This window comes from Moschus berezovskii, chromosome 12 (assembly GCF_049115385.1).
Source record: "Moschus berezovskii isolate FMDL1 chromosome 12, NW_MosBer_1.0, whole genome shotgun sequence".
NCBI lineage: Eukaryota > Metazoa > Chordata > Mammalia > Artiodactyla > Moschidae > Moschus > Moschus berezovskii.
The window spans coordinates 14270347-14286569 of record NC_142471.1 but is presented as its reverse complement, the minus strand read 5'-3'; the positions used below and the strand labels follow the sequence as shown (position 1 = coordinate 14286569).

General features: G+C 40.0%; 1 protein-coding gene across 3 annotated transcripts in view; it reads right to left on the bottom strand.

Moving 5' to 3' along the window:
• BICC1 (BicC family RNA binding protein 1) overlaps positions 1 to 16223 on the bottom strand; it is a 365857-nt gene that overhangs the window by 253471 nt on the left and 96163 nt on the right. For all 3 annotated transcript variants that reach the window (XM_055425684.2, XM_088841893.1, XM_088841894.1), the window contains exon 2: positions 6625 to 6671. In XM_055425684.2, coding sequence (XP_055281659.1) covers positions 6625 to 6671 — 47 coding nt within the window. The remainder of the gene's footprint in view (positions 1 to 6624; positions 6672 to 16223) is intronic.

Below are 16223 nucleotides of genomic sequence, written 5' to 3'. Positions count from 1 at the left end.
CTCCACTGTACATACATCTTTTGGGAATGTTTGAATTGTAAAACACGTGAATATATTCCCTACTGAAACACATACTGATATTAAAATGTTAAATATCCTAACTTTATTACATCAAATTTGATTTTACATGTTCAAGCAAAAAGACTCAGTGTCAGAGAAAGCATACCATGAGCTACAGTTAAGTGAATGCACTTTTAAATAATTAAATCAAAAGTTATTTCTATGACCAGAGGACTATGAGCTATCCAAACTAAACAAATTAATGGCCAGTGGAGAAAGAAGAAATTGTAGTCAGACATTTCTGTCTCCCTTCCAATAAAAATATTTAAGTAGTCCTCATCTAAGACCACCTAATGTACTTGTTTTGAGATACAAAGGGAGCCAGCTATTCCTCCAAGCAATTTACCCCAGAAGACAACATTTGCTACTTTCCAGTCTCAAAATGACAAAAGTAATCTATTTGCCTAAAAAGATGAATTTGAGGGTAGTAAAAACATACCACATAAACCATCAAACAGTTTCCTATTTATACTGGCCTTAGTGATAAGTCCTTCTGAAAAACCATAGTTTACAGGTCAGTTTTCTAACTGACGTATTTTAAGGATATAAAATACCCCACATTTAAAACATGCTTTGTGTACTTTGTGGAGAAACTATGTATATAACCCAATGTAACAGAAAATTTGGTTTGATCAATTACAACACTCACTGGATTTTCCCCTCTTCAGCCAACGGGATTCAAGATTCCTAAAGCATTTTGCTTTGATGAATCACATTTGTAATACAATCACTTTACTCATCCCTACCTAATACAGTGTAACTAACACATTTTCCCCTCCAAGATCTCACCATAGTCATTGCACAAGAGAAATGTAAAAAAGAACTGATTAAAGGAAACAGGACAGACAGTGAGTAAGCCATGAACAACTGCCCATAGAACTGTAAAACTCCTGGCAGATCATTTCCATGTGTTTCAATTAAAGTTGCCATGACAAGTGGACAAAAACTAGACAGAAAGCTGTAAAAGTTGAATCCATTCCCTCCTTTTGTTAAGTATAGTTAGAGTCAAAAAATAAAAAACACAATTACTGAAGAATGTGCAAAATTCCAACACAGAAAAACATCTGGGATGTATCCAATATGGTCTAATTTGTAATCTCATCAGCCAATTAAAGAATATTAAAAAGCATTTTATATACATTTATATATATATATATATATATATATATATATATAAGGACCAAAGTATATAAACAGTAGTGCTGGAGAAGACTCTTGAGAGTCCCTTGGACACAAGAAGATCAAACCAGTCAATCATAGAGGAAATCAACTCTGAATATTCATTGGAAGGACTGATGCTGAAGCTGAAGCTCAAATACTTAGGCCACCTGATGCAAAGAGCCAACTCACTGGAAAATATGGCAATACTGGGAAAGATTGAAGGCAGGAGGAGAAGGGGGTGACACAGGATGAGATGGCTGGATGGTATCAATGATTCCATGGACATGAGTTTGAGCAAACTCCAGGAGATGCTGGGAAGCCAGGCATGCTGCAGTCCAAGAGATCACAAAGAATCAGACACAACTTAGGGACTGACAACAAGTGTATAAAGAGTAGTTTTCTTTCAAAGGTAGGAAGACTAAGTAGATTTTTTTTCTTTTTCTTGCATGTCAATTATGTATTTGTTATAAACAACTTAAAAATGACTTGCTATAAGGAAAGAAAAAGATTTAGTATAAGTGAAAGTGAAGTTGCTCGGCTGTGTCCGACTCTTTGCAACGCCATGGACTGTAGCCTACCAGGCTCTTCCGTCCATGGGATTTTCCAGGCAAGAATACTGGAGTGGGTTGCCACTGCCTCCTCCAGGAGATCTTCCCAACCTGGGTCCCCCACATTGTAGGCTTTACTGCTTTACCATCTGAGCCACCAGGGAAGTCTCTAGTATAAGTGACTAGGAAATTAAAATCTATAAATCAAATTGAGTATCAAAACATGATAACATTTACAGTTTTACCAAATTGTTCTGACTATAGTAAATTTTATACAAAATAATTTCCGCCATTGAAAGATATTATAGGTTGAGCCATATCCCCCAAAATTCATCATGTTGAAATCCTAACCACTAGTAAGTACCTCAAATGCGAACTGACTGGAAACAGGGTCACTGCAGATGTAATTACTGAGATAAGATCACTAGACTGAGCCCTAATCCAATAGGACTATTGTCCTTATAAAAAGGAGATATTTGGACACAGACACACATGGGAGAACTCCACAGGCAAACATCAGGTTAAAGCTTCTAGAAGCCAAGAACACCAAAGATGGTGAGCAAATCTCCAGGAGCCAGGAGAGAGGCGTGGACCAGATTCTCTCTCAGCACTCAGAAGGCAGAGCCCTGCCCACACCTTGACCCTGAACTTCTAGCCTCCAGAACTGTGAGACAATCCATTTTATTGTGTAAGTCAATCTGTGGTACACTCAATCTGTGGTACACTTTTACAGCAGCCCTCAAGAAAATACAAAAGGTTTCAAAGCGTAATACAGAGACTTTACCCTCTTGACCACGTTATTTCTTCCTGACAATCTGCCTTTTGTTAGGCAGTACTTGCAAAATCAGTATTTCCTCCAGACACTCCTCCTCCCACCTCTATGACTACAGTTACAGAAGGCCACATACATGAGTTTCCTCCTCAGAATGTGAGAACGAGTGACACACGACAGACCCAGACCTGGACCTTAAGACCAGGGCATCTTCCGCCTCCTCATCAGCTCACATGTGGCCACGGTAATGACCCAGCTTCAACCATACAGATGAGATGCGTGCCTTAAGGAACAAGAGTTCAGTCATAGAAGAGATGTGGGTCTCTCACTGACAGCACGAGACAGCACTACCCACCAAGCCGGAGTACTCTCCTTAGAATGTTACATCAAAGTAAAATAAAGAACTCTTCTTTAAGGCATGATATTGTTGGATGTATCTGCTATACCAGGTTAGTCTTTTACCCCAATAGAGTATCAGTGGAAATAAAATATTGTGTGTGTGCGTGCTAAGTTGCTTAAGTTGTGTCCAACTCTTTGTGACCCTATGGACTTAGCCCACCAGGCTCCTCTGTCCATGGGATTCTCCAGGCAAGAATACTGGAGTGGGTTGCCATGCTCTCCTCCAAGGGATCTTCCTGGCAATACACAGACAACAAAACAGTCTACAGAAAACCAGGAAGCTCTTTGAAATTAAGTAGTGGCTGTGACTCCAGGGGAGAATTTTAAGTTTAGAGTCAACTGAACAACTATACATTATGGCTTCAAATTTGACACAATAGATCTGATGATCCCAGCGGTTGTTAAACTATGATTTCAACCCTTTGTAGAAATCTAACCATTTTTACTCTTAAAGATATTTAAAGTTGTTTTTTTTTTCATTTTTGAAAATTATTAATGAAAATAGTTAATATAATCATATTGTTATGGTTTTACATATATTTTTACAAAAAAACAAAATAATATATAAAACTCTCGTCCTCCTCTTCCAATCCTCTCATCAGGAAGTGTGCATGCTCAGTCACTTCAGTCATGTCCGACTCTGTGCTACCCTATGGACTGTAGCCCGCCAGGAGCCTCTGTCCATGGGATTTTCCAGACAAGAATACTGAAGTGGGTTGCCATGCCCTCCTCCAGGGGATCTTCCTGACCCAGGGATCGAATCCAGAGCATCTCCTGTATCTTCTGCATCACAGGTGGATTCTTTACCACTGAGCCACCCAGAAAGCCCATCAGGGAGAGCTAGTAATGAATTCACGAGTTATACTTCCAGGCTTAGATCTTTTTAAAGTCAGGATAATAATAAAAAAAAAAAATTGAGGGGCGGGGATAGTCCAATTTTAAACTAAGCTCAAAGAGAGATTTTAATGTCAATGTCAGTTTGTGATACATACCCCCAGAGTCAAAATCCAAAAGACATCCTAATAATAAGCATATATAACCTTCATATTTGCATTTCCCTGAAAGAAAAAAGAGCATTTTTTCAAAGATGCTCACAATCAGCAATGTGGTTTATTTTTTGTTCCTGTTTCCCAAAATGCTATTATTTTTAAATGGGAGGTATGCAACTAAAAGAAAGCTCCTGGAGGACAATTCAATACTCCTCCTTTCCTTCATTCTAATGTAGACTGTAATTTATTCTTCTCTCTGGTCAAAACACTAAAAACTACTTTTCTGACATTTGAGCTGTTCCACTTTTATTAAGTAACAGGAGCTTTTTCCCATGGTAAGTATCCAAATATGACACGGACCCTTGTTGATCAGGAAGACACTCTTTATTGAGCTAAAGAAGAAAATGAGATTAAAAAGTACTCCATTTAGTTACTCAGAGACCTCATTAACCTGTGATCAAGAATGGAATCGATGATTCCAACTCATGGTTTGTGGGATGCACATATGTTCCTGGATTCAGACATGTGTTTCCATTTAAACTGCTGGAATGTATACATAGCTCTGTAAAGAGTGATAAATATTAGCAAATCTTCTAAGAATGAAAGTCCTTTATGACCACATACACCGTGTTTTGATTCAGTTTTTAAAATGTGAGTCATATAAAGCTGAACAGTCTGTTTTTTACATCTCTTCACAAGTTAAAGAACTAAAAAAAAAAAAAAAAAAATCCTTCCATAGAGTGCATTTATTTGTACCATCACAGAAAAACCAAGGCAACTCTGTGATTTCTATTTGTCTTCTCTTTTCTTTGCCTTGCAGCAAGCCTACCCCAGCCAAAAGCTGAGATTCTGAATTGCCCAAGCATTGAGTACAAGCTGTACATGAACCAATGTCAGATAATACCAAGTAAGGGTGCTTCAGACATACTACATAAATTTCAACAGCAAGAGCCTAAAAAGCAGGGGTGGAAAACTGTGGTCTGGCATATTGTATCCGGCCAGGACAGCAAATTTTTAATTAAATATCTTTAGGAATGCACCCTCACCCCCATACAAAGAAGGTACTTCATCATATAGGACAGTAAACCTCACTCTGCACTATGAACCTCTCAGATGATGCTTTCAAATGTGAATGTTGCATGAATTTCTCCACATCGGAGCTTTCCTCCATTCTGTTTCTTCACTCAGAATGCGCTTTCTACCCACCCAAGTCTATCCCTCCACTTAGCTAATTTCCACTCTTCAAAAGATCTCAAGAAGTTCTTTTTAATCTCCTCAAGTCCCAGTCAAGAGCTTAGTCCTCTCTGGTGCAGACTCCCCTGCTATTTAGGCAGCTATATAATCAAACACCAGACTGATTCCTTTAGGGAGGGGATGCCTTGCTCATTTTGGTCTTTCCAGTGTGTTCCACACAGCAGGTGGTAAACAAACATTTTCAGAATGAAGAAAGGGCAAGCCCAGTATCAGCTCTGAAGATATTCGCTTTTAATAGCCTTGGAAGAAAATGCAGATGAATAACGAACTTGACAAAAAAAAAGATCAGATCACACAGAAAGCAAGAGAATAAAGAAGCTTACTTGTAAAAGACACATCTGGTCACAAAGGTATTTTCCAAAAGCTTGATGACCTACCACAGCGATATTTAACCACATCCAGAGTTGCTACTGTGTGTCACTCTAGGACAAACTGCATATTTGTCCCTACACACATGCTTTCTGGATGCCAACAGCAAACACAAATATCAATATAATAAACTCAAATGAACAAAAGAAAGGAGGATGGGAACTTGAGTCAACTTCTTGGCAAAGACAGACATCTTCCCTTACATAAAACACTTACTTTAAAACAGAGCTAATAACCAGAAGTAATCCACGGCTGTCGACAGTACCTCAAATCACTTGCCATCAGTTTTATTCCTGTCTCCCTTTATGACTGGCCAGGCCGACTTCACTGAAGGTCAGAACTTAGGACCGCCAGGGACACAACAGACAAGGTTACCAGTCGTGAACAGAGAGGTACAGTAAGCATCTTCTGTCAATTTTATCACCCCACCCATGGTCCTGCTTACCAGAAATGAAGCCTCTGACATGGGGAGAGGGGAGGAGAGGGTGAGATGTATGGAAAGAGTAACATGGAGGCAACGGGAATCTGCTGGATGTCTCAGGAAACTCAAACAGGGGTTCTGCATCAACCTAGAGGGCTGGGGTGGGGAGGGAGATGGAGGGAGCTTCAAAAGGGAGGGGATATATGTATACCAATGGCTGATTCAAGTTGAGGTTTGACAGAAAACAGCAAAATTCTGTAAAGCAATTATCCTTCTATTAAAAAATAATTTAAAAAAAGAAAGAAATGAAGCCTCTGTAAGGGACTCCTCTCCAACTCCCTAGGTCAGGTATGTGTTTAAGGAAGGAGGAAACAGGCAAAGAGAACAGGTAAAGAAAATAATCTGGTAGCAGATCTGGCAGTCCTCATCGCCTGCAATGGAAAACTTCATTAAGTTTGCCCAGAGAGAGCTGCCTTTGAATGGTTATGTCCCAAACAGCCTACCACCCTTTTCTTGCCCTGAGCATCTCCAGCTTTAAACCTAGTCCCCTTCACAGAGAAGGGGAGCTTTCAGGGGCTTCTGGGGTAGCTACTGAGAGACAGGTACATTTCTCTTTAATTATCGTCAAGACAGGAGTAAAAAGTCACTTACCTTCTGAAAAAAGTCTTCCCCACTTTTGCCTTTTCCTTCGGCAGCAGCTGTAAATAAAAATGTATACATTTAAAATAGTTTCGTTTTCCAACCTAAGTATTCAAAGCACTCTCAGTATCAGGCACAAGAACAGAGCTAAACAAGATGCCAGCCTCGCTCTCCCCAAGCTCAGGGCCTGTTCACAGGCCTCATCTGTGACACGAAATGGAAAAGAAACACTAACCCCATCCATCAGACATCTTCAGATACCCTCGCACTCCGTTTTCTGTCTGAAACCCTCACAAGTCTCTATTTTCACACGCAGATGAAAGTAATCTTGTTTTTTTCATAGTTAAGAAGCTACACATACGAACAAATGCAACTATCAATAGAATCATCTGTACTGCTGTGAGTACTTCCTGTCTGAAATCAGTTCCAAGCAAGAGATTGCCTTTTCCAGTGATGGCTCATCTGACAAGGCCTCCTCGGGGCTATTTCAGGTTTATGCTTTGCACTGACTATATAATCTACTTGGATTTCAGCTGGCATCATACATGACTTTAATCCACTCCTTTATTCACATTTACAAAGAGAGAGACAAAAAAACAAGAGAATTACAAAGTCATGGTCAAGGTCCCAGACAACAAAATTTCACCTGAGATTAATTTAAAGGTCGTTGTATTTGAACATTTTCGTGTCTAAATGGTAGCCTACAAATATGGGACAAGCCCAGTTTTATATGTGCAAAAGTTTTAAGGTCCTGTGGACATTTTCTTTTTCATCTTCAGAGAGAGGAGAACAAAGAGCTAATGGCATCTTGCTTGCAACAGCCTCAAATCACATCTTTCAGAATGCAAACACTAGGTCTCAGATTCAGGCAGGGGTGAAAAATGGTTAACAGAAAAGGCCACCCCTGGCCAGGACAGAGAAATGAGCTGGAGCAAGAACTCCTCTAAATTGAAATCTGGCAGACTGGTACCCCAAACACCTAATGGGCAATACCATCAAGGGACCCCACCTGTACGTGTGTGTGTGCGCGCGTGCGCACACACCTGTATGTCTGTGTGTGTGTGTAACAAGTGCACTCGCTAAAGTTCCTGAAAACTCAAGAATTGTGGCCAATCAGTAGAGAATTCAAAATTCAAAGAAATCCTCTCTGCCCTCGAAAAACAGTGTTAAAGTCTAAACTCTTTTGTCACCAACTCTAATTTCACAGTTAAACGTAAGTTATCTTCTACTATTTTGTAAAACTGTGTATTTTTATTGACATGTTTTCATTTAAAAAGCAGAGCACAGAGTACACATTTCTGTGATTTTTCAAAATATGGCAGCTAAATAGTCCCTCAAAGACGTCATGTTCTCATCCCTAGAAACTGTGAATAACTCACCTTATATATGCTAAAGGGATTTTGTGGGTGTGTTTAAATTAAGATCTTGAGATGGGAAGTATATCCTGAATTACGCAGGTGGACCCACTGTAATCACAAGGAGCCGTTTTAAGAAGGGAGAAGGAAGGTCAGAGTCCAAGGAGGCAATGTGACAAAAGAATCAGACGGAGAGAAGGGCACTGACTGCAAAGGAGAGAGCCAGAGCAGAGAAACTTACAGAGATGCTACACTGCTGGCTTTGAATGTGGAGGTGGGGCCACAAGCCAAGTAATACAGGAGCCCTCTAGAAGTTGGGAAAGGGAAGGACTGGGATTTTCCTCCAGGGTCTTTGGAGGAAGTGCAGCCCCGACAATACCTTAGGATAGCCCGATAAAACACATTTCTGACTTCTGACCACCAGAACTATAAGATAATAAATTTGTTACAGCAGAAAAGGAAACCAATACATAATTTCAATGCCATCTTAACTTCACTTTTTGCACAAACACATCATCAACAGCACAAACTGAGCACAGACACTGATGTGAGCATTTGAGTCACACATTTCCACAGATTTTATATTCTGGCTGCACCTCGTGGCACGTGGGATCTTAGTTCCCTGACCAGAGATCTGACTGCACCCCCTGTATTGAAAGTGGGGAGTATTAACCACTGGACCACCAGGGAAGTTACACAAATAAATTTTTTGCAGTTCACTCTAACTAGGGAATATACCAATAGTGAATTCTTGAAAGAACATAAAGAAGCAATTTTGAACCCCCAAAAAAAGAGAAAAGAAGGTGAATATGGTTGGTCCTAGCCAGAGGGCCAGAAAGATAAAAGATCAGCACCCAAACCCAAAGACACAAATGCCCTGGGGACACTTCAACTCAGCTACCTCTTGGGCTGCCTTTATCTCTACAGCTAAAAATAGTTTAAAGTAACTCCTGCTCCATGATACAACTGTGTGGCAATGAAAACTGCATACCAGGCCACAAAGATCAGAAAAAGATTTTAGTGACATCAAGGGAACTCTTCTTTTAAAAAGAAATGTTAGTATCAAAGGTATATTCAAAAGCCTATCAAGCAGGGCAGATAAACACTTTCACCCACAGGGGACTCCTTCACCACTTAAAATTCATGGGCTTAAATTTCATGATACAATGATGTTTTATTACAGAAACCAGAAACTTCCTTTAAGATACTTACTTTGCTCATGACAAACGCATTATGTCACAACCTTGAAATGCCCCTTCATGCCAAGTCCAGCTAAACAGACTTCACAGACTGGCCTTTCAATCCCTGGATGAATTAAAAGCCGGGGTGGGGGGAGGGGTGGAATTTCCTTCAGTTCAGTTGCTCAGTCGTGTCCGACTCTTTGAGACCCCATGAATCACAGCATGCCAGGCCTCCCTGTCCATTACCAACTCCCGGAGTTCACTCAAACTCATGTCCATTGAATCGGTGATGCCATCCAGCCATCTCATTCTCTGTCGTCCCCTTCTCCTCCCGCCCCCAATCCTTCCCAGCATCAGAGTCTTTTCCAGTGAGTCAACTCGTCGCATGAGGTGGCCAAAGTATTGGAGTTTCAGCTTTAGCATCAGTCCTTCCAATGAACATCCAGGACTGATCTCCTTTAGAATGGACTGGTTGGATCTCCTTGCAGTCCAAGGGACTCTCAAAAGTCTTCTCCAACACCACAGTTCAAAAGCATCCATTCTTCGGCGATCAGCTTTCTTCACAGTCCAACTCTCACATCTATACATGACCACTGGAAAAACCATAGCCTTGACTAGATGGACCTTTGTTGGCAAAGTAATGTCTCTGTTTTTTAATATACTATTTAGGTTGGTCATAACTTTCCTTCCAAGGGGTAAGCGTCTTTTAATTTCATGGCTGCAATCCTTAGTTACACACAAATTATAATTAAGCTCCCAGGAAAACATCTAAAATTTAACCAGAAACCTGCACCTTTAACAACTTTATGATTTGAGGGGCATCGAGAGAGGGGGAGCTGGAAATGGCACACTCGATGCCACCAAAAATCTCTGGCTTTTTTCATCCCAGAATGTTTATGTACAAGAAACTCAAAATCTGAGCCTGAATTTCCCCTAAGTCCTACGACAGTCCACTTCCTAAGCCCACAAGGCTGGACTGGTGGGTGGTCACGGTCTCTAGTACAAACCAAGGTGAGTCCCAATCATCGGCCCTTTGCTGGGAGCATCCTTACCTCACCCCCAGGTTGCTGGGTCTCCTGCACTTTTACTGACTCCACACAAGCAAAGCTGCCAAGACCAGAGAAGTCAGTCAAGGGAGAGCAACATTTCCCCCAAGTATTCTCTCCCCTCCCTAAGCAGGGATCCTTCGGTGCTCAAATTTGAGAATTACATACTCTAAACTCCTCAGGATTAAAATATCAACTCCTCTTGAATAAGTGAGAAATTGAGAAGGCGGAGGTTTGTGGAGTATTTCTTAGGTATATAAGATGTTCTTTCTATAGAAAGAAAAGTTCACTCTTTCACTCCACAGGTATGTAAGTCTCACGCTGGTGACTCAACATAGGCCAGGCCCTGCCTTCATTCAGCTTACAACCTTGACCCATGTATTCAAAGCACGCAATGAGTGAGGTCCAAGACAAAATTAAAACTCAGTTCTAGAAACAAGGGTCCCAAAGATCTTTTCACAGTTACCACTCCATCCAAATTAAAATTATTAGAAATCTTAGCTACTCTTATTCTGGACAGTGCACTAAAAAGCTAGTCATCTTACTCTTAACACTAGGACTGGGTAGCTACTGTCAGGACTCAAAATTAAAGGGTTCTTCCAGGGAGACCACTTGAGACCTAGGTTGCAAGAAAAAACAGGAGGTATAATAATATCTTGACACAATGATTTTCTTGTCATTATGTTTCGAGGGGAAAACATCACCCTGTGAAATGAGCCAACCCAGACTTGATGTCATGGAGCTCCGTGACCTATGAAAAGTCTGACTGTATTTTGTGGTACAACAGTTCTATCAAGCCTCACATTCTCATACACTGATACAGCCTCATCTTTTTCATTCACAGCAACATGAAAACACACAAAATGATTTAACAGGCTTTTTCTAACTGTCCTTACAATACAATTTCGGCCTGCCTGATGTTCCAAAAGTTAATCATTTGATGGTTAAAAAACCTTTGGAATCTTCCTGCCAATGAAAGCAATTGTCTTTATTTTCATGACATAGAATTCCAGGAATAAATTACTTCACTACTACTGAAACATGGCTTCATGATTTTGTGCAGGTAAAGCATTTCACATTTTAAGCTGAACAATTCATTTTTTATGTTTATTATAATTTCTCCAATGCTCTGGCCTATTTTATTTCATATTTTTGCTTCATAAGAAATATGGGATGGCAAAAGCCACAGCCAATAAAAACAGCAAAAGTTGAGACAGGTGTAAACTATTACAATCCCCCAAACTACAGGGAAAGTCTACTTAATTACTAAATTAAAGGTGGGGGCTAGATTTTCAATTCTTCGCAGGGCCCATGGAAACTTATTCAAATACCCTTTTCATTCTGAAATGCTTTTCCATAACATCTGCTTTATACAGCCAAATCTAAAAACATAAGGCCCAAGGGTCATGTATTTCATATTTAAAATACAGTATGGAATATCTTTAAACATTCTTCTGAAAAGTAATGGTTTTTTTCACCCTTGTGGAATATGAGCAAGAAAAGACCAAATCCATATTACAAAAAAATAACTGAGAAATAATTCTTTAAATCTGTTAAGATTCAGGACACCCCCTCCCCATTTTCCCCATACAACCCGACTGTAGCAGATTTGCAACTAAGAAGCCTGCTGCATCTCAAGTTCACCTGAAAGACAACTATAATTGCTTCGCTAGTCTGATTCTCTCGCAAAAATATTTTACTAACAATTTTTAAAACATTCACTTACTGTGTCTATTTAATCCATACGCTGAAAGAACTATACCATACATTTTATTTGGATATTACTGTTTTCAGAAAACTTCCCTACTATTTGGCTGATTCTACTGACATAGGAATCAGCAACAGATGTTCAAGATGCAGTTTCTGTATACTCCCTTTTAAAAGGGAGTTTTAAAAGAACCTTTTAGAGAACCTTTTAAAGTTCTCTTATAGTGAGAACTGAAAAGGCAGAGGCACCAGAGATCAAATTGCCAACATCCGCTGGATCATGGAGAAAGCAAGAGAGTTCCAGAAAAACATCTATTTCTGCTTCATTGACTACGCCAAAGCCTTTGACTGTGTGGATCACAATAAACTGTGGAAAATTCTGAAAGAGATGGGAATACCAGACCACCTGACCTGCCTCTTGAGAAACCTGTATGCAGGTCAGGAAGCAACAGTTAGAACTGGACATGGAGAGAGACGCTCGGCTCCGGCGCAACCGACCACGTGCAGAATCGTCCCTGAGATGAGCTACCCCGTGGCCAGGGTTAGGGCGGTGGCCGAGGGGAGCTGTACCACGTTCAGGAGGCGGTGGCTGCTTGGGCACCGGAGGGCCGAGAGGAGCTGATCCACATTCAAAGCAACAGGGGCGGCCTTGAGGAGATACCCCTCGTCCAAGGTAAGGTACAGCGGCTGCGCCTTGCTGGAGCAGCTGGGAAGAGATACTCCACGACCAAGTGGAATATAAGAATCCAGTGTTCTGGGGAGGAAGGAACAAGATGGCGGAGGGATAAGATGGCAAGACCACTTTCTCCCCCACAAATTCATCAAAAGAACATTTGAATTCGGAGTAAAGTCCACAAAACAACTTCTGAATACTGGCAGAGGACATCACGCTCCCAGAAAAGCAGCCCATTGTCTTCTAAAGGAGAGAGAAGAAATCCAGCTCCACCCACCAGAACACCGACACATGCTTCCCTAACCAGGGAACCCGGACAATCACCCGTCCAACCCCACACACAGCGAAGAAACTACATAATAAAGAGAACTCCACAAACTGCAAGAAGAGGGAAAGGCCACCCCAAGCAAAGCAATATAAGCAAGATGAAGAGGCAGAGAAATACCCAGCAAGTAAAGGAACAAGATAATTGCCCACCAACACAAACAAAAGAAGAAGATATAGGGAATTTACCTGATAAAGAATTTCAAATTTTGATGGTGAAAATGATTCAAAATCTTGAAAGCAAAATGGAGTTACAGATAAATAACCTGGAGAAAAGGATTGAGAAGATGGAAGAAAGATTTAATAAGGACTTAGAAGAAATAAAAAAGAGTCAATATACAATGAATAATGCAATAGATGAGATCAGAAACACTCTGGAGGGAACAAACAGTAGAATAACAGAGGCAGAAGACAGGATAAGCGAACTAGAAGATAGAATTGTAGAAATAAATGAAACAGAGAGGAAAAAAGAAAAACGAATTAAAAGAAATGAGGACAATATTAGAGACCTCTGGGACAATGTTAAACGCTCCAACATTCGAATCATAGGAGTCCCAGAAGAAGAAGACAAAAAAAAAGACCATGAGAGAATACTTCAAGAGATAATAGTTGAAAACTTCCCTAAAATGGGGAAAGAAATAATCACCCAAGTCCAAGAAACCCAGAGAGTCCCCAACAGGATAAACCCAAGGCGAAATACTCCAAGACACATATTAATCAAATTAACAAAGATCAAACACAAAGAACAAATCTTAAAAGCAGCAAGGGAAAAGCAGCAAATAACACATAAGGGGATTCCCATAAGGATAACAGCTGATCTTTCAACAGAAACTCTTCAGGCCAGAAGGGAGTGGCAAGACATACTTAAAGTGATGAAAGAAAATACCCTACAGCCCAGATTACTATACCCAGCAAGGATCTCATTCAAATATGAAGGAGAAATCAAAAGCTTTACAGACAAGCAAAAGCTGAGGGAATTCAGCATCACCAAACCAGCTCTCCAACAAATGCTAAAGGATCTTCTATAGACAGGATACACAGAAAGAGTGTATAAACTTGAACCCAAAGCAATAAAGAAAATGGCTACGGGATCGTACTTATCAATAATTACCTTAAACGTAAATGGGTTGAAATTTTCAAAAAGGCTAGGAAACAATTCTCATAGCCATCAATAGTTCAGTGTTGAGTTCATGAATAGTTTTTAAAGTTTGGGACAAACTGTAGTATTTGCTATTTGAAGTACTATTTGTAATTGGCATATTACGATGTAACATTGGTCTTCATTTCCAACTTAAAACGCCTAAAAATGCCTAACAGGTTTTTAGATTTGTGAATTTTAGTTGAAATGTATTTTACGATGTTACTAAACCTGCAGAAATATTGAAATATTTCAGAGAACTTATTCACTGTACATTTAATTTATTTTATTTATATAAGTTATGAACTGTAAAAAATAAATAAATAAAAAATAAAAATTTGAGGATTAAATAAATAAATAAATAAAAATTCATTACAGCAAGGTTAGTTAGACACATGATGGATGCAGCTTTAATCCTACCATATATTATTACAGTTAAAATGTAAATGATGAAAAATATTTTGTGCTTATCAGCATTTATGAGGAAATGTGTTTTACAGTGATATATGGTGTTATATTTCTATTATTGGGATGAAAAAGAAAGCAATACAAAAAGACGAACTGTTTATTAAAACATGAAAAAAAAAAGAAATAAATGGTTTTGCAGCACTGAAGAGATTATAGAAAGTAAATAATCTAGATCAGACCTGATTTATGTAGTAATTTTATAGTGTATTTTAATTATTTCAGTTGTAAAATATTGTTATACCGTTAATTACTTCTGATTGTTCATATTAAACTATTGAAATGCAAAAATAAATAAATAAAAGAACTGGACATGGAACAGCAGACTGGTTCCAGATAGGAAAAGGAGTACGTCAAGGTTGTATATTGTCACCCTGCTTATTTAACTTCTATGCAGAGTACATCATGAGGAACGCTAGACTGGAAGAAGCACAAGCTGGAATCAAGATTGCCGGCAGAAATATCAATAACCTCAGATATGCAGATGACACCACCCTTATGGCAGAAAGTGAAGAGGAACTCAAAAGCCTCTTGATGAAAGTGAAAGAGGAGAGTGAAAAGGTTGGCTTGAAGCTCAACATTCAGAAAACAAAGATCATGGCATTTGTTCCCATCACTTCATGGGAAATAGATGGAAAAACAGTGGAAACAGTGTCAGACTTTATTTTGGGGGGCTCCAAAATCACTGCAGATGCTTACTGCAGCCATGAAATTAAAAGACGCTTACTCCTTGGAAGGAAAGTTATGACCAACCTTGATAGTATATTAAAAAGCAGAGACATTACTTTGCCAACCAAGGTCTGTCTAGTCAACGCTATGGTTTTTCCCGTGGTCATGTATGGATGTGAGAGTTGGACTGTGAAGAAAGCTGATCGCCGAAGAATGGATGCTTTTGAACTGTGGTGCTGGAGAAGACTTTTGAGAGTCCCTTGGACTGCAAGGAGATCCAACCAGTCCATTCTGAAGGAGATCAATCCTGGGTGTTCATTGGAAGGACTGATGCTAAAGCTGAAACTCCAACACTTTGGCCACCTCATGCGACGAGGTGACTCACTGGAAAAGACTCTGATGCTGGGAAAGGTTGGGGGCGGGAGGAGAAGGGGACGACCGAGAATGAGATGGCTGGATGGCATCACTGACTCTGTGGACATGAGTTTGAGTGAACTCTGGGAGTTGGTGATGGATAGGGAGGCCTGGCGTGCTGTGATTCATGGGGTCGCAAAGAGTTGGACACGACTGAGCGACTGAACTGAACTGAACTAAAACCTTCGTCCAATGGGAACCTTTTAAAAATGCTTTTTTATTTGTTTGTTTGTTTGGCTGTGCCAGGTGTGAGTTGCAGCACACAGGATCTTTAGCTGCTGCATGTAGGATCTGCTTCCCTGACCAGGGATTGAACCCAGGCCCCTGCATTGGGAGTGTGGAGTCTTGGTCAATGGACAACCAGGGAAGTCTTTAGAGAACTTTTCATGTTCAGTAACCATATATAACAGTCTAGACTGGCATGCAAAGCTCTGACAATTGACTGAAGTAACAGTGGACATTAAGTCAATTTTTAAAGTTTCTTCAGTTCTCAATCAACGTCTCTCAAATACTCCAGTGAACTAAAGAACATCTCCCAGTTTAAGCTCCAGCAGTAAGTAGTGTCATTTGATGGTGGTATATCATAGTTAAGTGGGAGGATGTTCAGACCTCATCTTTCCTAAAACTCCTTACCTGATT